This window comes from Narcine bancroftii, chromosome 5, assembly GCF_036971445.1.
Source record: "Narcine bancroftii isolate sNarBan1 chromosome 5, sNarBan1.hap1, whole genome shotgun sequence".
NCBI classification, from domain to species: domain Eukaryota; kingdom Metazoa; phylum Chordata; class Chondrichthyes; order Torpediniformes; family Narcinidae; genus Narcine; species Narcine bancroftii.
This window is the reverse complement of record NC_091473.1, coordinates 96,184,163-96,205,551: the sequence shown is the minus strand read 5'-3', so window position 1 is coordinate 96,205,551 and position 21,389 is coordinate 96,184,163. Positions and strand designations below refer to the sequence as shown.

The 21,389-nt window shown below is 39.6% G+C and overlaps 1 protein-coding gene across 1 annotated transcript in view; it reads left to right on the top strand.

Annotated features, from left to right (window-relative positions):
• Positions 1-21,389, top strand: part of zranb2 (zinc finger, RAN-binding domain containing 2) — a 36,623-nt gene that overhangs the window by 9,705 nt on the left and 5,529 nt on the right. The window contains exons 3-8 of the mRNA XM_069938454.1: positions 3,882-3,990; positions 4,733-4,815; positions 6,023-6,099; positions 9,107-9,238; positions 10,298-10,452; positions 12,139-12,225. Of these exons, the coding sequence (XP_069794555.1) occupies positions 3,882-3,990; positions 4,733-4,815; positions 6,023-6,099; positions 9,107-9,238; positions 10,298-10,452; positions 12,139-12,225 (643 nt within the window). The remainder of the gene's footprint in view (positions 1-3,881; positions 3,991-4,732; positions 4,816-6,022; positions 6,100-9,106; positions 9,239-10,297; positions 10,453-12,138; positions 12,226-21,389) is intronic.

Genomic DNA, 21,389 nt, shown 5'->3' with positions numbered 1-21,389 from the left:
TACCACCAAAGTGGATAAAGTTGACAAGCTCATCAGGGGTGCATGAGGCAGCACCAATGTAGTCGTCATTTTTGCAGAGGAAGAGTTAAGGAGCCTTGCCTGTATAGGCTTGTAGCAAGCATGTATCCAACAAAAGGACAGACATAGCGTGGATTCATGTGAGTACTCCTGGATACCCCTTTGACTTGGAGAAAGATGATGAGTCAAAGGAGTAGATGAGTGTGAGAACAAGTTCTGCCAGGTGGAGGAGGCTGGTGGTGGAGGGGGACTGGTTGGTTCTGTTGAAAAAGAAACATGGGGCTTTGAGAACTTCGGTATGGGGGACAAAGGTGCATAGAGATTGGATGACCATAGTAAATATGAGTTGGTTGTGTTTGGGGGAAATTGAAAGTGATGGAGGGCATAAGAGGTATCACAGATATAGGTAGGGAGGACTGGACCAAGGGGAAAAAAATTGAGTTGAGATAAGAAAGTTCTCGGAATAATCAAGAAAATTAAATGCTGGTGATCTTGACATGGGTTGGTAGGTTATTGAAAGTAATGACAATTGTTGTATGATGATTGTGCATGATCACAGTGAATGGTGGTGCTGGTTCAAAGGGCTGAATGGCCTACTCCTGCACCTATTGTCTATAGACTAGATATACAAGAAGGATAGTCAACATAGCTTTGTGCGTGGGAGGTCCTGTCTAACCAATGTGGTGGAGTCTTTCAAGGAAGTTGGCAGGAAAGTTCATGAAAGGCAATGGGGTTTTGTCTATATGTTTAGTGAGGGCTTTGAAAAGGTCCCGTGTGGGAGGTTTCTCAAAAACGTTTTGTCTCTTGGCATCCAGGATGAAATAGGAAATTGAATAAGACATTTGCTTTGGGGAGAAGCCAATGAGGGTTGCCTCTAACAAGAGAACTGTGATTAGTGGTGTGACGCAGGGATCGGTGCTGGGTCCATTGTTATTTATCATGTATATCAATGATCTGGATGATTTAAATTGGATCAGTAAATTTGCAGAGAATTCAAAAAGTTTGGTGTAGTGGACAACAAGGAAAGCTTTCAAAGTTTTCAGGGTCAATTGGAAAAATGGGCTGAAGAATAACAAATGGGATTTAATGCAGACAATTGTGAGGTGTTGACCTGTGGGAGGACAAACCAGGATAGGACTTGCACAGTAAACAATAGGGAACTACAGAGTGTAGCAAATCAGAGGGGTCTGAGAATACAGATGTGTAATTCCTTGAAAGTGGCATCACTGATTAGATTAGGTTGTAAAGATAGCTTTTGGCACATTGGCCATTATACATCAAAGAATGGAGTACAGGAGTTGAAATGTTATGTTTTAGACTGCATTAGTGCGGCCATATTTGGAGTATAATGTGCAGTTTTGGTCACCTACATGCAGGAAGTATATCACAGTAAAGTTGAAAGAGTTGAATTGTGAGGAAAGGTTGAATAGATTAATACTTTATTCCTTAATGAGGGAGATTTGATAGAGTTGTATGAAATGAGAGATATTAGGGAAAAAAGTCTCTCTATATTTACCCTGTGGTTAGGTGAGACAAGAACAGGAGGATGTGTGTTGAGATAGTTTCTACATCTGTGTAGTGGAAAGTATGCTGACCAGCTGCATCACAGCGTGGTATGTGGCATCAATACTCTAGGCGGAAGGCCCTGCAAATTGTAGTGAACGTAGCTTAGTAAATCATGGGCAAAGCTTCCCCCCCCCCCACACCCCCAAAATCACAGGCAAAGCTTTCTCCATCATCGAGAGCATCTTCATGGAACAGTTCAGTTGGAGAGTGGCAGCAATCATCAAGGATCCGCACCACTCTGTTCTTGCTGCTGCCATCAGGAGAGGTATAGGTGCCACAAGACTCGCACCATCTGGTTCAAGAACAGCTGCTCTCCCTCCACCATCAGACTCCAACAACACACTCAATCAGGGACTCATTTAAGAATTCTTGTGCACTCTACTGATATTTTTAAAATTATTCTCTGTATTGCTCAGTTTGTTTACATTTGTTATCTGTTTACAATTCTTTATTTGTTTACATGGGTACTTTGTGAAGTTTTTGCACTCCCAATAAGTGGTAATTCTGTTTTCGCGCACAGGGTTGTATGTGATGTCGTGTATGTACTTGAACAATAAATCTGAAATCTGATTGTTCTTAGCTAGTGTTTTGGAATTCGAAATGGCCAACTCTGGTTTTGAGTTCTTAAGTGCCAAGGGTCAGTGTGGAAACTGCAGCTTCGACAATGGGATAGAGGTGTATAGATAGTTGAGCAATATGCTCCTTTCTCTACTCACTGGGCTCTTTGATCTCCTGATGCAAAGTGTAGGAACTCTTGGGAGCCTTGGCCTCTCTGAACTGTACTGAAAGACTTCTCAACCTCCGAATCACTTGAGATGTTCCAGCTCAAGGACTTTTTTTTAATGCTTATCCAGGATTTTATTCTTCTATTCATTTTTGATTAGACTGCAAGAGGAGTTTTGTCTGCAACTGCATACCAATTCTCTGCTCAATATTAAAGACCATGTTTGTTTCTAAGTTTGCCTTAATTTCCTAGGGCCCAAGAACTAGACAATCCAATGAGATTGGGATCCTCATTCAAAGTTATTTGACAATTTACTGAGTCAATTTTCTGAGGCAGCTGAGTGTACAGATTAAATGTTGTTTTCTGGAGAGCTTTCAAGATTCTTTTATTGTCATGTAAAGTACAGAACAAGTACACAAATTGCCTTCTGCCTGCTTCAAGGCAGACAAACAGTCGCCATTAGTGTTGCCTGGTGCCCCTTGCAGAACCAGAGCAAAAGAAGCAAAAGAGTGTCTAGGGATTTGCCTCCAGTGTTTCTACAGCTGCATAGACTTCAGATCAGTACATAGGCAATCCAAGCTCCAGATCCAAACCTCCAATACAATCAGGAAGTTTTCAGTGCCCAAGACCCTTTGGGAGTTGTTCTTGCCCTCAGCTCCCTCTTAAATCCTAGTTCTGATATCTGGTTCCCATGAGCCAGTCTCCAGCAGCCTATGTGGATTCCTTACTAAATTTTCTGCAGCCTGTGTGGGTCCCTCCACTGCTGAGCCCCTCGCTGGTCTGCAACCATGGTCACTGACCTGGCCCTCTGCTTCCCCTTCTCAATGTCGGGGGGAGGGGGGGTGTTCTCCCTGTTTCTGGTACCTTATGCTAGTCTGCAGCAACCCTTCATAACTGCTGCTGAACACAGGTTCTGCCATCTTGGGCAGAGACCACAATGGTTGCAGGATTTTACAACCCTGCTCTTTTAACATTGATAGCATGAACAGTGCTACCGGCATTTGGACTGGGCAGTTGAACCCTTTGGAGCAGTGCGGTCTCCACTCCCTGCTCTCCTAGTTCTTCAGCAGCATTTCCATTACAACAACACTGCCATTTTATTTTTACTGTGGAACAGCTAGTAACTTAGTTTCAGTGGTGATTTAAATGCTGCTGTGACTTGCCCATAATGAGGGATATTGCTTTGTTTCTGTGTAAACAACAGCTATCATATTAACTTGCTGTTTATTTGTATTATGAACTGTATTCAAAAGTAAACATTAAAAATTAATTCATGAGAATGAGCATCAGTGGCAGTAACGTCCTAGTACTGAAAATGCAGATTTGGGTGCCTTGTCTGGGTCCTTAAGTTATTGTACATGAATACCAATGCAAATAATTTTATCAATCTTTATGCACCTTGGTTTGGATGAAATCGGTTTATTGCTCTAATTGGCAGATCCTTATCTTCCCACATTAATTTCCACAGCATATGGCAATGCAACGTTAATCCTTGTAATATTTTAAAATTAACTAACTTCATTTCACCTTTGGAAATTTTAATTCTCCATTTTTGTGCTTTTTTTTTTTAAAGAAAGAACATGTGAAGCTAAGCTAATGAAGGCTGGAGGAACGGAAATCGGAAAGACTCTGGCAGAAAAGAGCCGTGGCCTTTTCAGTGCTAATGACTGGCAATGTAAAACGTAAGGTTTAATCGGGGTAATGCATCACATTGGAAATACTGTGATATTTTATTGTCGATTAGTATGTATGCTAAATATTCAAATAAACAGGATCCCAGGAATTGTGAGAAACTCAAGCTGCCTATGCCGGAATCTTGAACTGACAGAGAATTGCTGTAAGAATTCAACAGGTCAATCAGCAGTTCTTTTTGTCTGTTCCCTGTTATCCAAGTTTCATCCAAATATGTTGAGAGCCAGCAGGGGAAAGACCTTTGTCAGGCTTGTTTAAACTCTTCAATGTGCAAGATGGCTGACAACTAAATTCTATTTCGGGGGAGGGGGGAATTTCATGCTGTTTTTAATACAGCCTCTCTGTACATACAACCCCAAAAAAACTGTATAAATTAGCATCACCGTTATCTATTGTTGGGGGGTGGCGGGGGGGGGGGGAAGTGGGCAGTGGGATCAATGTAGGGAGCTGTTGGTAGACTCTCTGAGCAGCCTGCTGTCAGTCCTTGCACTGGTCCCGGTGGCCCACTGTTGGTCCCCACACCGATCCCACCGCCCTACTCCCAATGGATGAACGATAAAACTGATACAGTGAATTTCTGAGTCCATTTGGAGATATGACTAGACGATCACAATGGAACTCAGGCGTATGTCGGGGAGTATCTATTCAATATCACATGTTTGAAAATCAGCATGGCATCAACTCATTCTATATTTTGACATAGTTACTGATTATAGAAATTTACTTTTTTAGCTGTGGAAATGTGAATTGGGCAAGAAGATCAGAGTGTAACATGTGCAACACACCAAAGTATGCAAAATTAGAAGAAAGAACTGGTAAGATTGCAAGAATGGGAGGATGTCTTGTAGAAATATAAAATTATGAATAGGATAAACAAGGAAGCTGCTTCCACTAGTAGATGAGACCTGAACTAGGGGACCTAGCCTCAAGATTTGGGGAGTAGATTTAGGTGGTAATCAAGAGGAGCTGCTCTTCCCAGAGAGGAGTGAATCTAAGTTATTCTCTATCCAAGAAAGCAATCGAGGCTGATTCATTAGATATATTTAAGATGCAACTAGATAGATTTTTTTTTAATATTAGGAGAATTAAGGGTTACAGGAAAAAGGCAAGTAGCACAGCCAGATTGATGATCATCCGATTAAGTAGAAGAAAAGGCTCAGCAGGCTAGATTGCCTATTCCATTCTTGGGAATTTGCAAATTGCACCATTAGTAAAAACATCTCATGGAATTCTTGGAAAGATGTTCAAAACTAAATGTATTGGGTCATTTTTTAAAATCTGATGGCTTGATTTTTGTGAACTCTTATTTGGCTGTACCATTTTATTTGCTTCTAATTGTAATTGAATCTAACCTGATGTGGACTTTTTTTTTAAATAAAAGAAGATTGTGGTTCTGGGTACAACTTACAAATTGGATTTTTCATCTGCATGTTTCATTAAATGATGTTGAATTCTGAAGTCTTAATTTCCTGTTTAAAATCCACATCTTTGTCCAAGCCTTCCCTCATTACTTGTAATACGTGCTTCTTAAGATGCACATTATTAACCCTCTATGTGATTTTTGCATTGAAAACACTGTAGAAATGACATTTTTCTGATCGAGGGGGTCTAAACTTTGGATGTATGTCTTCATGTAACTAATTAGAACATTAGATATCAACTACTTTCTAGAGAAGTAAACTTCCAAATAAAAAATTACGGTTTGCTTGAATTTCTTGGTCATATATTGTGTTTGACTTGCAGCCGTACATGTACTTTGCATACCATTCCTACAGTTGTAAATAGAACTTAAATAAAATGGAAATGAATTTTGTAACCATTGTAAGCTTGTGGCTTGCTCTGCATTTGTCACATGATCTTGCATTTAAAATTTGTAAGTTTGTTATCCCATATACAGTTGCTTAAATGTTTAGTATATTTTCTAAGCAATGAAGCCAATATATCTAAGAAGGGATTTGAACTTGAATATTATTTTTTAATTAGAATTTTTAAATGCTTTTGTATTGCTTCATTTTCCTCCAGGATATGGAGGTGGATTTAATGAAAGAGAAAATGTGGAATACATAGAGCGTGAAGAGTCTGATGATGAATACGATGAGGTAAGGCCATCTCAGTTGGGTGTTTTTCTTTTGCAGCAGAGTTATGGCCCAGTGCTCCCTTCCCCCTTACACCTCTTTGGTATAACTACTTTCTTCATGACCAGCACCAATGTTTCAGTCTCTAGCTTTTTGATCCATTGTCAGTCTTTCTACAAATCCCCTCATTTTCTAACTTTATTATACTTAAAAGATTGTCGACTATGTACTCATTAATTCTTAACCTGTTCTTCTGCCATAGCTGTTAACAGGCCAACTGCTCCCTGTTTTTGACATTCTTTTGTCTTTGTGGGGTGTGGATTTCAATGAAAAGGATATTTCTTACTGATATGTATTTGCCCCGAGAAGATGTGGGGTGCCATTTGAGTTGCTGCTTTGCATTTGCTAATGTTACTCCCATACTAATAGTTGGGTGCCACTACAGTACTTTAAATGACAGTTAATAAGAGGTAACAATCTAATTCCATTTCTGTGGGATGTAACTTGGAAGTTGTAGTGTTTCCGTGAGCTTGCTGTCCTTGGAAAAGAAAATTCATTATAGGTGCTGTCTGAAAGATTTTGACTACTAAACTGCAGCTTCTGCAGCCACAGTATGTCATTGCTGCAGGGAGTGGAACATTTTGGTGTTAGTGGCAAATGTACAAGGGCAGCAAGCAGTCAGAGTTCATTTTATAGACCTGTATTGCAAGAAATTTGGTGTATAGGAGCAAGGATCTCTTCCTAGAGGGTCATGGGTGAGCCTCTGTTTGGAGTCTTGGATGCATAAATCAGTGATTCTCACTGGAGATTGTATGCCTCCCAATGCCATTTTTAAACAGGCACTTGTGGAATTGCATGATGTGGCCAGTAAACAAGACATCCCACACCGCCGCACTACAATTCATAGTTAGTGCATTTCATCAGTTCTTTCTCAAGAAAACCCTGTCCAATTACTACCAACATGTAACCTGCATACTTGATCACTGCTACACTAAGGTAAGGAAGTCCTACCATTCAATGGTGTTCCTTCCTGCATATAGACAGCACTCTAAAAAGAGTGGCTCCAGAAATCTGGACAACCAGGTGTCGTGGGAGGCTGATAAATGATTATAGGACTGCCTTGAGTCACTACCCTGGGTGGCTTTCAAGAAGTTGGCTGAGGATTGAACCAGAACTGTTACAGACTTTATCAGAACAGCTGCGAACAAGTGTGTCCCCATCACATTGTTCAGGGCTTTCCCCCAACCAGAAGCCCTGGGTGAACAATTAAATCTGGAACCTGCTGGGAGCCAGATCACAGGCATTTAAGTCCAGAGATCCAGAACTCCATACAAGAAACAGGTACAACCTATGAAAAGCCACGTGCTGGGCAAAGTGGCAATTTCTAAGGATGGAGACAACGAAGGATACCCCACAGCTGTGGCAGGGCCTAAATGATGGCCTGCTGATTTAAGAATCTCTTAAATGACCCTATTATAAAATCTCTTCCACCATCCCTGTCAATTCATTTCAGGCACCCACCACTTTTTTTTTAAAAAAACATTTTCTGCCATCTCTTAAATTCTTGCTTTAAGCAGGTGTTCTCGGCTATTGTTGCCCAATGAAAAACATGCTGACTATCCACCTGTCTATGCCACTTATAATGCCTCTAAGTCACCTCTCATCCTGTCATTCCAAAGGGAAAAGCCTTAGCTTACTCAACCTTTCCTCATAAGACTGTCCAATCCAGGCAATATCCTAGTAAACTTCCATTGCATCCTCCCTAAGTTTCTACATCCTGCAATGAGGTGACTAGAACTAAACACTATATACGGTGTTCAAACTGGAGTTTTGTAGAGCTGCAACGTTATCTTGCGGCTCTTGGAACTCATTTTTCTGAATAATGAAGACCAGCACTCCATATGGCTTCTTCACTACCTTATCAACTTGTGTGGCAATTTTATTTTTGGTAGGGAACATTGAGGGAATGTCCTTTCATCAAATCAACAAAAGTTTGTGAAAATTGTATTGGCAGTGACAAGAAAATGTGCTGCAGTCACTTGAAAGTTAGATTCTTATTTGGGCATAGATTGCATGCAGAAATACAAAACTCAATTCCATTGAAAAAAAAATTTCATATAATTTGAGAAATATAAAACACATTTACAAATATGGAGCCCATATGTATATAAGATGGGTATCGTGGGTTAGTTTTATCCTTTACTAATCGCTATTTCCTACTACTTCACCAGATAGAACAGAGAAGTACTTGATAGTTAAGTCCTTGGTCGGTGTTCCCTGGCCTGCTTCAGTACAATCCAGTAGCCTGATTTTTTCTCTTTTTTTCTTCTTTAAGTGTTGTATAATAACATGTATAAGTAATGATTGATTTTTTTTTTGTAGTCTGTATTAATCTGTATCAAAATGATGGATATATAGACTCTATATGTTACATGTGTGAAAACTTCAAAATAAAGTTTTTTTTTTAAAAAGTGTGGCAATCTCGGACTTGAACCCCAAAATCCCTTTACTTTTCCACACTGTTAAGAATCCTGCTATTAACCACATCCTCTACCTTCATATTTTACTTTCCAAAGCGCATCCCTTCACTCTTCTTCTTGTCAACAATTAAAAAGAGCAAGAAGTCATTCTTGACTTCGAAAAGCTTCCTATCCTATTGGTGACTGCTGATTAGGATTTCCTCCTACTTTGAACAGAAAGTGATCTTTCATTTTCCTATTTTATTCAAATCTCTATGTACTTCCTTTCATCTTACTAGCTAACAGCAGTTCCTTCTCTACACAAGCTTAGCCTGTGCTTTCATTCCTGCCTTGATTTAGTAGAAATTCATTTTTAAAATTTGGATAAGAAAGGACATCATGAATTTAATAGAGATTGAGTATTGAAATTGTTGAAATTGCAATTCTCTTAACGGGTTAGTTACTTTTCTTTTGACTACAGAATCAACCCCAGATTTAATTTAATTGTTTTATAAAGTATTATAAAATCCAAAATTTAATACAGAAGTATTAAAATATTTGTTCAAAATTAGTTTGGAAGGAAAAAGAAAAAATTTCGTGGAAAGCCAGTTGGACCCAAAACTATATTACAGGAAGAAATTGAAAGTGAGAAAGATGACGATGAAGATGATGAGGATGGGGATCTCTCCAAATATAAACTAGATGTGAGTACTGTTCTCTTTTCACTTTATTATTTCAGTTGGAAATAACTCTTTGCCTTTGCAATGTCAGTATAAAAGCTGGAAACTTAATCTTGGAAATGTGTGTGGTGTGGCGGCACGCCATTAGGCAGGCGAACCAGTCCCGCTTGTCATGCACACGGCGGGGCAGCCATTCAAAATGGCACTGACGGGTTTCCTCCCGACCTTGGCACCGGACTCAGAAGCCCACGCTTGGCGATCCACGTGATGCCTCGGTAATGTCGGGGCCCCCCAGTGCGGTTCTCAGCCAGGTCCGGGCTGGGAGTACAAGACCAACCAGGCAGCCTGCAATAAATCAGTTTTGTCCACTGAACTCAACCCGTCTGGTTGTGCGATCCTTCAGTTAACAGTGTAGCCGCTGCTACAGTGGAATCTATTGCTATGCACAATTTTACAAAGAATATGTTTATCCTTGGGTCTGAAGAATATTTGGCAGGTTAATAATTTCACTTGCCTTATTTGTAAACTGAAATTTTAAATCTTTCCTTCCCATTGAAGTTTGGAAGATGGCTCCAAAATCACTTTTTCATTCTTGGCATATTTTAGAAGGTGGACATTTGATGCCAGACTAAATGTTCTTTCAGCCACCTGTCTGATGAGAGTTGTAGATCTTTAATAAAAATAACTCCTGAGGGTGAAAGATGCTAAATGTTCATCTTCTGTGCAGTTCTTTATTTAAAAATAAGTAGCATGCTTGCTGTTACTTTGTACTCACTTTTGCATTCCAAGTTCTCGTAAGAATTTTGTTTTAGAGTAAACCAAAAGTTTTTAAACTCTGGTGGCGTTTTGGTTGTCTATAGTTGGATCAAAACAATTGAACTTCTGCAACATTTTGTTTGTTTCAAATGATCCCTTCATCTTGAATTGTGAATTTTGTAAGTGTCTTGTTAACTAGTCAAATTTTCTGTATGGATCTTTGCCTTGACTAATAACTAGAAGGCTGTCTCAAGGTAATGTATTTGTGAAGCTGCTTTTTTTTTTGCATTTTGACACAAATGTTAACAAGAATTGACTATTTACTAGGATGATGAAGAAGAAGAAGAAGATGGTGATCTTTCAAAGTACAATCTGGATGCAAGTGAAGATGAAAAGAAACCCCCAAAGAGCAGGAGTCGTTCCAAGTCGCACTCCTCCCGCTCTTCATCATCTTCCACTGCTCATTCCAGTTCAAGGTCCAGGTAAACGGGTACAGGTCAAGGGTGACACCGGGCAAAATGTCAGTATCAGTTTAACTTCTTTCTTTTATATGTTTGTTCATGTAACATTTTTTTGAAGTCTTGCATCTAAAGTTACATTCCTTTCTTTAGGAAATGACTTTTAGATGGCTTTTGTTGGATTATTTGAAATTTACAGTATCAAATGTATTTTATACAATGTACAAGGGTAAAAGATTAAATGCAATGTAAGCTTTTTTGTATAAATTTCTAAAATTCTCAGATCTAGCTTTAAGATTTACCTTCCTCTTTACAGCCCCAGTAGAGTATGTACTCAATTAACCACAACCCCATTTTTGTTTTTCCACCTTCACGTGAAGAAGCAAGATTCACTTCACTTTGTTTTTTCAAAAACATTTTTAAATTGATAGTAAAATGGAGAAAGCATCCAAGTGTCATCCATTGATCTTTTGAATCCATAGTCATGTTCTGTAACTTGTTAATTTTTTTTTTAATCGGCTCATTTTATTGAACTCTTGACAGAGCTAGTTGTTTTAAAACTTCAATAGTCACTAAACTTCAAAGATTATCTCTGAGGCTGCTTTGTCTTCATGGGGCCGAACTATTTTTTACTGTTATAACTTAAATTTTTGGTGGAATTATCAGGTTAGTCTCAGGTCAAAACTATATTAATTGCATCTTAAAACTGATTTCTATGTGTAAGATTTTATGAATATTTAGTTACATGTGCATTTTACTTGTTGCTTTTTCTGTTGTTAATGCAAATTGGAGGGTTTTAAAAATTTATTTCTAGTTCTTGCCTTGTGACGGATCATTCACAAATTTGTTAAATATTTTGGCACCTGGCTCCCATGCTCTGTATTTTCCAAATTAAATTATATCTGATACCTGGTATCCAAATTATTTGAAAATGCAGCAAATGCATTGTTTTTCATTCATAAGACTCATTAATGTTTGAGTTTTCATTTTGACAAGAAAGCAAGGCAGTAATGCGATAATTTGGTTTTCTATAACTGAGGCTGCTAATATACTATTATTTGTCCACTTTGAATTTATTTTGAGAAGATATTAGTTTTGAATATAATGAGCATCATTATCTCGAAAGCTGACTCCGTTACAAGGCCATTGTCATTTGAACAAATGAGTGATAATTTTAAGTAATTCACTAATGGAAGTTTACATCTAATAACTGGTCATGGTGCCAAAGTAACTGAAGACATCAAGGGCAATCCTATACTGTTTCTTGCTCATGGTATTTTGTAAATATCTAAAATAAGACTGCTTAATCGTGTATTCCCAAATAGTTTTGGAGGTGAAAAAAAATTGATTTGAATTTTCAGTACTATTCCTGCTTAATATAAAGTGGTATTTTTTGCTCAAATTTTTTAATAAACAGTCTAAAGTTACTTGTGTAGTAAATTATAGTTGTTCATTTAGTATACCATAAAAGCCTTGAGTTTGAATGTCAATGTCCAGTTATGCACAGAGCCACTGAAAGTTAAATTGCTTTGCCATTTCAGGTTGGCTAAGCGGCTTGCTAATTTTTGCTTTGACAGTAATGGTTAAATGCAACAATGTGATATTTTTTTTAAAGAAATTTTGTGAAATTGAAAAGTACTTCTGATTCCAGTTTTTAAACGCTGTTTGCATTTTAAACTTGCATTGGAAATTATTGCCATTTTATTGCAGGTCCCGGACCAGAAGTTCTTCTACTTCCAGATCCCGGTCACGTTCCAGCTCCAGAGGTCAATCTAGATCACCCCAGTCAAAGTCAAGGTGAATGGGGTAACGTTCTCTCCTTCGAGGAGAGTTTAGAAAGTACTTCTTGGGGGAAAAGCACCTCTGCTCCGTTTAACGTGTTCATTTCATGACTCTTAATGTTTTCACTCAATTAAGACTACATTTGCATTCACTGGATCTGCATCAATCTGAGAATATTTTTATAACCTGCAGGAGTCCATGTACTATGCCACTACTTTAACTTTCTGTATAAATTGATGTCTCAATCCCAGTTAAGATTTAAAAATAATTCTGCTTCTGCAATCAACAATGTGATTTTTTTTTTTTCCTACCCTCATCCATTTTAAATGTGATATTATGGCTTGCAGAATGCAAGAATGAAACTGTTGCCCATTAAGTTTATTAATCATTTCCAGTGAACAGAGAAAGCATAGTTTTGATAAAGTTGTGGTTAATAGGCAAGTGTATTATCTCCCTTTAAACTGAATTATGCAAGACAATTCTTGGTTTGATCAATTTCCCATAGTTTTAGCTGAACTTGCTTGTGGCAGTGATATTAATTTCTCTTGGTCACCTAAGTTTAGGCAAAGAAATGAACCATGTTTCTAACTTGCAATGATTCTGCTTCCCAGGATTTTTTTAAAGGTTAGTACATGGACTACACTATCCTTCCTCTTCACATTCAAACTCTGAATTGAAGCAATAGAAAAATTTTGAACAAATAGCCAGAGTAACTGAATTGTAGTACAGGTACTCCTGACGTACGACTGTGATTGGAATCAAAGGAGCAGTCATATCTCAAAATAGATGCAGGCCGAAATTTTGCCCACGCACCTGAAGTACCAAAGTCTTGATGCAAACTTTTTAATTAAATGGTGTATTTTACAAACTATAACAGGGATACAGGGCATGCATACTTGGCTTGTTAGTCGCCGTCATGAGTGTGGCCATCTTAATTCCTGTGCATATGTGTGTCCTCTGCGCATGCACGATGGGTTTGCGTATTGGCGTTCAGTTGGGCCGTGCACGAGAGTTCAGCGCCCTAACGATAGTGAATTTGCGCCCTGAACTCCAGCACGCAAACCCGTCGCACATGCACCAACCAAGAACACACATGTGCACAGGAATCAGGATAGCTGCGCCCAACCAAAGGACCTTGGGATGCTGACATCTTGGCTCTTGCATGTCCTGTGTCCCTGTTAGTTTGTCAAATACAACATAAACCCCATAAATTTTAAACATATATATTTTTATAAAATTCAGTTGTATGTGTGGATGGACACAAGTCCGGGAGTATCTGTACAGGTCGTATACCCCTTATCTGAAATGAATGGGACCAAAGTGTTGCACATTTTGGAATAGTGGCTTAGGGTCACTAAGCAGCCCAGTAGCATTAGCAGAATGCCTGTATCGGCTGTTAAACAACAACAAGCAATGGCAGGCTTTCAGTCTCCAACTATGATGCTATGTTTTGATCAAAAGATTACAGTACACTATTTTATTCTTTACTGTAATAATGTTGCTGATCATGTTACGCTCAAACATGGTATTTTAGTTGGCGATAAATTACAGATTTCACATGAAAATAATCTTTTGTACTTAGGAAAAAAAAACTTCTGCTTAAAAAAGATAAATGCAGGACCAAATACGAGAAATTCTGCTGGATGACATTTTTAAATGTTTCCTCCAGACTCATTGAGTAATGCACCCATGTGACAGTGACAATGGTTGATAACAAACTGGTGCCAACAGAGCATCAGAGCCCCACATGGACAAGTGAGGCCAGGTGAGGTATTTTTCACTTGTGGCGTCACGTCACCGCTCAAAGGGTTTTGTATTTTCAGATCAGGGGTAATTGACCTGTATAAGGGAGTAACTTTGATAAGAAGATTCAAACCAAGTTATAGAATTACATTGTGAATGAATGGCATCTTCTCTCACCTCTGTCAAAATGTCAAAAGAACCAAATACTTTAAATGTTTGGCATATAGCTAACTTTAATATTCAGAATTTGGTATTGAGTGAAAGGAACTTGTGCTTTATAGAGCTTGCCAACTATTGGTGTCTGTCATCAAACAGAATGGTTTTTGATCAGTGCTTTCTAATTGCAGAAAGTGCAATGAGAGTTTGTCTTATTCTGCGGCAGCTAATTTGAAATGCTTAAATCACTGTTTTTAGATTTGATGGATATCTATCCCTTTTCACATTGAATGGCCAATTTGCAGGTTAGCCAATGAACTGGTTAAAGAAGTCATTTTTGCTGTTCACACTAGACCACCGTTAACCGGCTCGCTGCGTCCTTTCACTCTCACCACCAGGCATCCCTGGGGAGAGGGGCACCTATTCTCCTCCGATGATGCATTGAGCGATGGTTGACCTGCCCTCCCAGAATTCTGTGTGCAGCAGAGAAACCCCTCTGAGTGCTCTGTTCGTACAGCCTCTTCTCTGCTGCACAGAATTCTGGGAGGGCAAGTCTTGCGCACTCTCTGCAACTTTCCAGTCTTCATAAATTGTGTGCCTGTGTTTTATTGCTGCTACCACTTTGCCATGTCCTTTATAAATTTATAAAAGTTATATAAAGTCAGCATAACAGGGGATGAAGGACTTGTACTGTGTGGTACATAATACTTAATTATATTATAATTAGGCATGATTTTTTTGTTTAAATACAAGATCCTAATATATTGATCAGGATTTAGTAAATTGAATACAACGTTTATACATTTTTAATCTTCTGTTTCCTACACATGGAAAAACTTCAATGCATCACTACTTTGTCCCTGGATAGTTCATGTCCATTTCACGCTGGGCTAATCAGCGTGCTGGCATCAGATAACCCCAGGGATAATAACCCCTATGTAGGTGGTCCATCCCCAGGTTCATTTGATGCCTGCATGCCGATTCGCGAGCATTCACACTGGCCCTTTAACCGATTTATATTTGCCGTTAATTAGGATATAGTGCCATTGTGAAAGGGGGTTAAGATTTTTTTTAAAACTCCAATTTACCACTGATGCTGATGGATTATTGCTAACTCTCAAAACGCTTAAAAAAAATTTGAATATCTATTGTTTGTACCTTAACAATTGGGGTGGTTAATGACTTTAGATATAAACCTTAATGGAATCACAGATTGAGGTGGATCAGTTAGCACAACACTTCTCCCTCTACTGAGTGAGAGATGGCAGATGTTTTTGTATTCCATATTCCTCAACCAATAATTACAGAATGTATATTAATGTGTCAACCATTAAGTTGATAGTGTCTACCTATAGCAACAATTTGTTCTGAGGAAACAGTTTATACTTTGCAAATTAAAACTGCTACAGTATAAATTCAAAAACCCAGACAGCTCAGTCTGGATTTTCCAGATACTCAGGCAGTACAGGTTGAACCTCTTTAGTCTGGTGAGATTGGGACCAGGCCATTGCTGGACCACAGAAAATGGCTGTGAAGGGTGCAGTAGGTGCCTTGATCAACCCATTTTCTGAGCTAAAAGAATCAAATATCGCAAATCAAATCCTGGTTAGTGCAGCACCTTGCAGCACCAGCAATCAGGACCAGGGTTTGAATCCTGTGCCGATGATAAAGAATTTGTACTAACAGCAGCAGATTCAAAAAGTTGTCAGACCACAGCACTTGATAATAGAAGTTCAACCTGTACTTTTAAAATTCAAATAGGAGGAATAAAAAGATGAACAATTAAATGTAAGTAAGTTGTTCATTAGCAAATACAGTTATGCTTCATTTATCAAAACAGGCAGTTTTTGGCGCTTGCATCTGTGGCGCTTGCATCTGTGGCGCTTGCATCTGTGGCGCTTGCATCTGTGGCGCTTGCATCTGTGGCGCTTGCATCTGTGGCGCTTGCATCTGTGGCGCTTGCATCTGTGGCGCTTGCATCTGTGGCGCTTGCATCTGTGGCGCTTGCATCTGTGGCGCTTGCATCTGTGGCGCTTGCATCTGTGGCGCTTGCATCTGTGGCGCTTGCATCTGTGGCGCTTGCATCTGTGGCGCTTGCATCTGTGGCGCTTGCATCTGTGGCGCTTGCATCTGTGGCGCTTGCATCTGTGGCGCTTGCATCTGTGGCGCTTGCATCTGTGGCGCTTGCATCTGTGGCGCTTGCATCTGTGGCGCTTGCATCTGTGGCGCTTGCATCTGTGGCGCTTGCATCTGTGGCGCTTGCATCTGTGGCGCTTGCATCTGTGGCGCTTGCATCTGTGGCGCTTGCATCTGTGGCGCTTGCATCTGTGGCGCTTGCATCTGTGGCGCTTGCATCTGTGGCGCTTGCATCTGTGGCGCTTGCATCTGTGGCGCTTGCATCTGTGGCGCTTGCATCTGTGGCGCTTGCATCTGTGGCGCTTGCATCTGTGGCGCTTGCATCTGTGGCGCTTGCATCTGTGGCGCTTGCATCTGTGGCGCTTGCATCTGTGGCGCTTGCATCTGTGGCGCTTGCATCTGTGGCGCTTGCATCTGTGGCGCTTGCATCTGTGGCGCTTGCATCTGTGGCGCTTGCATCTGTGGCGCTTGCATCTGTGGCGCTTGCATCTGTGGCGCTTGCATCTGTGGCGCTTGCATCTGTGGCGCTTGCATCTGTGGCGCTTGCATCTGTGGCGCTTGCATCTGTGGCGCTTGCATCTGTGGCGCTTGTGCGCACACATGTACAAAAGCCATCAAAATACAGAATTGTCAAAAAGTTTGGATTCTCGGGTGGTCCTGATTTTTGGGCTTCCACTGTACTATCAAAAGCAGGGCAACTTCTCCAGCAAAATGCAGTGAACGGCAAATGGTTGCATGCAAGTAGTGCACAAAAAGAGTCCCAGTTGAAAGGAATTTGCTGAATCTGATTTTCATTTTGTAAAGTTTTAAAATTATGAAGTAAAGCAACATGTGCTTAGGTTTTTGTGCTAGTTTTTCCTCTTTCCATCACCTGTGGGTCTTGAGAGTTTTCCAAGAGACTTGTGCATCTTGAATTTGTCATTAGCAGAAAAGTTTCATCTTTCCCATGTAAATACTCTCAAATTCTTAGAAATATCATAAATGATACTAGTTTATATCCCTGTTCATAATTTAACCCTTGCACCTTGCTAATGTTCTATGGAAAGTTCATTCTTGAGCACCAGTATCTTTTCTAATGTGCAATGCCTAGAAATGGGTAATATGGACTTTGTTGTGGCAAAACGTCACTCATTTGTTCTGCATTTTTGTGGTATGAAAACTAATTTTCCAATTGCTTTTAGATTAAAAAAATTTCTAAGAATAATGCATTTTTGGTGACCCACAAACAATGTTTAATCTCCCAGCTTCCAATTTTTCTTTTCATTGTGTTTTTTTTTGGAGTGTGTGTCCAAAGTAAGATTTCACACCATCTTTTCAAAGGTTGTTAACATTCTGATTGCAGTGGAAGCTCGTATTTTGCCAATTTTCCTCTGACTTTGGCATTTAATTTTGTTTTGCGGTTCATTTATTTTTGATCAACATTCCATAGACTTGGAGGCTATTAACTACAAAGCCTCAGACTTTTTATTTGTTTAATTTTTTTTAATTGAACATCATTCAATGTATGCGGTGGGGGAAAATAATGCCCGGACATGATAGCAGTAGAATTAATGCAGTTGAATTGATTTTTGTATTGTAACAATTGATGAAATTGAGCAAAAGTTCATTCAAAAATGTATTTGCTTAACAAAAAACTCCTGTACTTATTTACATGAAGAAGCAATCAACAGTTTGTATCTACATGAGCTGTTAATTCCTGATTGTCATTCATTCTTTGCTTATCATTTATTATAAACAACATTAAACATCAGTGCAAACTAGTGGTTTTACATAACTTTACATATTCCATCATTTATTTGATCCATTTTGTTTCATGTGATTCAGCATTTTTTTGTGAGCAAACTAACCTCTGTCCAAACGCTGCAAATGACCATTTCATTTTGATCATTTAATCAAACAAGTTGTGGGGAATTGTTTTGATTTGTGCATTTCATACTTCAGCATATAATTGGCCAAGCAAATGATTCCAGTTGCATTGAATTGTGTATAGAACATTTAAATCAAAACATATGCTACAATTGAAGAGCCTTTTTAAATACAGTAGTTGATTTTCAATCTTACCCTTAAAGAATACACTCAAATTGACATGGACCTTTAAGGCTATTGCATGAGACTTTTGGGGGTAAATATTTTTAGGACTCATTTCATGCAATACAACATTCTGGAATAGGGGGATGCGGGGAGGGAGTTCTACACCATTTGACTTTATAGAACCATGGAAAGAGAGAGAACAGAAAACAGAAGCCATTCAGCCCTTCTAGACTGGGCTGACCATCATTCTACTAGTCCCATTGACCTGCTCCCATTCCATAACCCTCCAGATCTCCTCAACCCACCTTCAGTTTAAATTCCATACAGAATATTTTGGTAATTATTTTGGGAACTTGAGGGAATTGTTTGTATTCCCAGATATCCTTGCTCCTCCACACTCCTCAGGGCCCTACCATTTACTGTGTGTGCCCTACCTTGGCTTTCGCTTCCAAAATGTAACTTGTCTCACACTTGTCTGCATTAAACTCCATCTGTCATTTATCAGTCCATTCTTCCAGTTGGTCCAGTTCCATCTGCAAGCTTTGAAAATCTTCCTCACTGCCACAGCGCCTTCTATTTTTGTCATCAGCAAACTTGCTGATCCACTTTACCACTATATCATCCAGATCACTGATATGGACAACAAACAACAATGATCCCAACACAGATCCACTAGTCACAGGCTTCCAGTCTGAGAAGTAACCATCCACTGCCACTCTGTTTTCTCCCACACAGCCAATTTCAAATCCAGTTTACAGCATCTCTCTCTGGATACCTAGGGTCTTAACCTTCTGAACTAACCTCCCATGTGGGATCTTGTCAGAGGCTTTAAAGTCCATGTAGACAACATCCACACCCTTTCCTTCATCTCCCTTCTTGGTAACTTCTGCGAATCTTTACACTATTTGTTAAATTCGACTTACTGTGCACAAAGCCTTAATCATCCCGTGGCTGTCCAAATACCTAAATATCCTATCTCTCAGAACTCCTTCCAATACTTCACCTACTACTGACGTTTGGCTCTCAGGCCTATAATTGCCTCCAGTTTATTTTTGGAGCCTTTTTAAACAACAGGACAATCCTCTGGCACTTCACCCCTGGCTAAGGACATCTTGAATATATCTGCCAGGGCCCCGCAATTTCTACACAAATCTCCCTCAAGGTCTGAGGGAATATCATATCCAGCCCAGGGGATTTATCTACCTTTATTTGCTGTAAGGCAGCAAGTACCTCTTCCTCCATAACCTCCATATGTTCCATGACATTTGTTTGTTTTCCTTCCTTGTGCACTTTGCCAGTTCCTGAGTAAATATTGATGCAAAATAACTGCTTAAGATCTCCCATCTCAAGGCTCCACACATAGATGATCACTCTGATCCTCTAGGGGGACAATTTTGTCCCTTGCTATCCTTTTTACTTATAATATACTTGTAGAAACCCTTCGGGTTTACTTTCACATTATCTGCCAAAGCAACCTTGTGTCTTTTTGCCTTCCTGATTTCCTTGAGTATTTTCTGTACTCTTCAAGTGCTTCATTAGCCCCTTGTTGCCTATACTTGCTATGCACCTCCCTCTTTTTCTTAACCAGATTGCCAATATCCCTTAAACCAGGGTTCCCTATGCCTGTTAAATTTGCTTTTAATCCTAACTGGAACGTGCAAACTCTGCACTCTCAAAATTTTGGCATCCACTTAGTTAACACACCCTTGCCAGAAAACAACATATCCCAATCCACTCTTCCTAGATCCTTTTTCATTTCCACAAAATTTGCCTTCCTCCAATTTAGAATCCCAACAGGAGGACCTGACTTGTCCTTTTCCATAATTAACTTGAAGCTAATGACATTATGGTCACGGGACCCAAAATGTTCACCTACGCATACATCTGTCGCCTGACCTGTCTTGTTCCCAAGAGGAGATTAAGTTCTGCATCATCGCTCATTGGTACCTCTATATGTTAGAAAATTTTCTTGAACACATTTCATAAACTCTAAGCCATCCAGCCTTTTCACAGTATTGGAGTCCAATCAATATTTGAAAAGTTAAAATCTACTATCACAACTTTCTGCTATCTCTCTGCAGATTTGCTCCTCCAATTCTCTCTGACCATTGGGCGGTCTATAATATAACCCTATATTAATGTGGTCACACCTTTCCCGTTCCTCAACTCCACCAATGTGGCCTCTGTTGACAAACCCTCCTGGGTGTCCTAATTTTGCACAGCTAAGATACTTTCCCTGATGCCACTCCTCCCACTTTCATCCCTCCCCCTCTATCATGTCTGAAGCAACAGAACCCTGGAACGTTAAGATGCCAGTCCTGCCCCTCCTGCAACCAAGTCTCACTAATAGCAATAATGTCATGATCCCATGTGTCAATCCAATGCAACAAATGCTCAACTTGTTGCTCTGACCCCTTCAGAAGCCGGAGCCAGGTTTTTCATTGAGCCTCACCGGAATAGAAACTGATCTGCATGTAACAAATGGTCTATCATTGTGGTTCCAATACTGATCAGGCATGGATATGTCTTGACCTTGTGGTGGGAATAATCTGCCAGCGACTTTGATTTTTGTTGTGCAAACAATTGGAGTTGTTTTGCTGATTCAAGTGCAGTGAGGATATTTTTATTCTCTAAGAGTAATGGAAATCTAGGCATTGCTGACTGAAATACTCATTGCATTTAAAGAATAAGAACATAGACATCAGAAAGAGGAGCAAGAGTACGCCATTTGACCTGTCAAACTTGATCAACCAATTAAATTCATCACTGATCTTGCTCTGGTCTCTCTCTGTTCCACCTACCTGCTATTTTCTCCATAATTCTTGTACTATGCACAAATCTAGCTGGCTGTGTCTTCAATGCATTTAATGAGGCACCCTCTATTTGTTCCTTGGGCAGAGAATTCCACAGATTCCCCAATCTCTACAAAAAGCATTTCTTACTCCTCTTCATCCTAAACCGATTTATCTGAATCTGAGGGCATGTCCCCTTCCATTCTTGTAATCTTACTGGTTTTTGTTTTCTCTATTCATTTCATGATTTTGCTTCTGCAAGACATCATCCATTCTTGCATCTTAGTTATTTATTCTAATTTTGCATACTTTGCTGTGCGC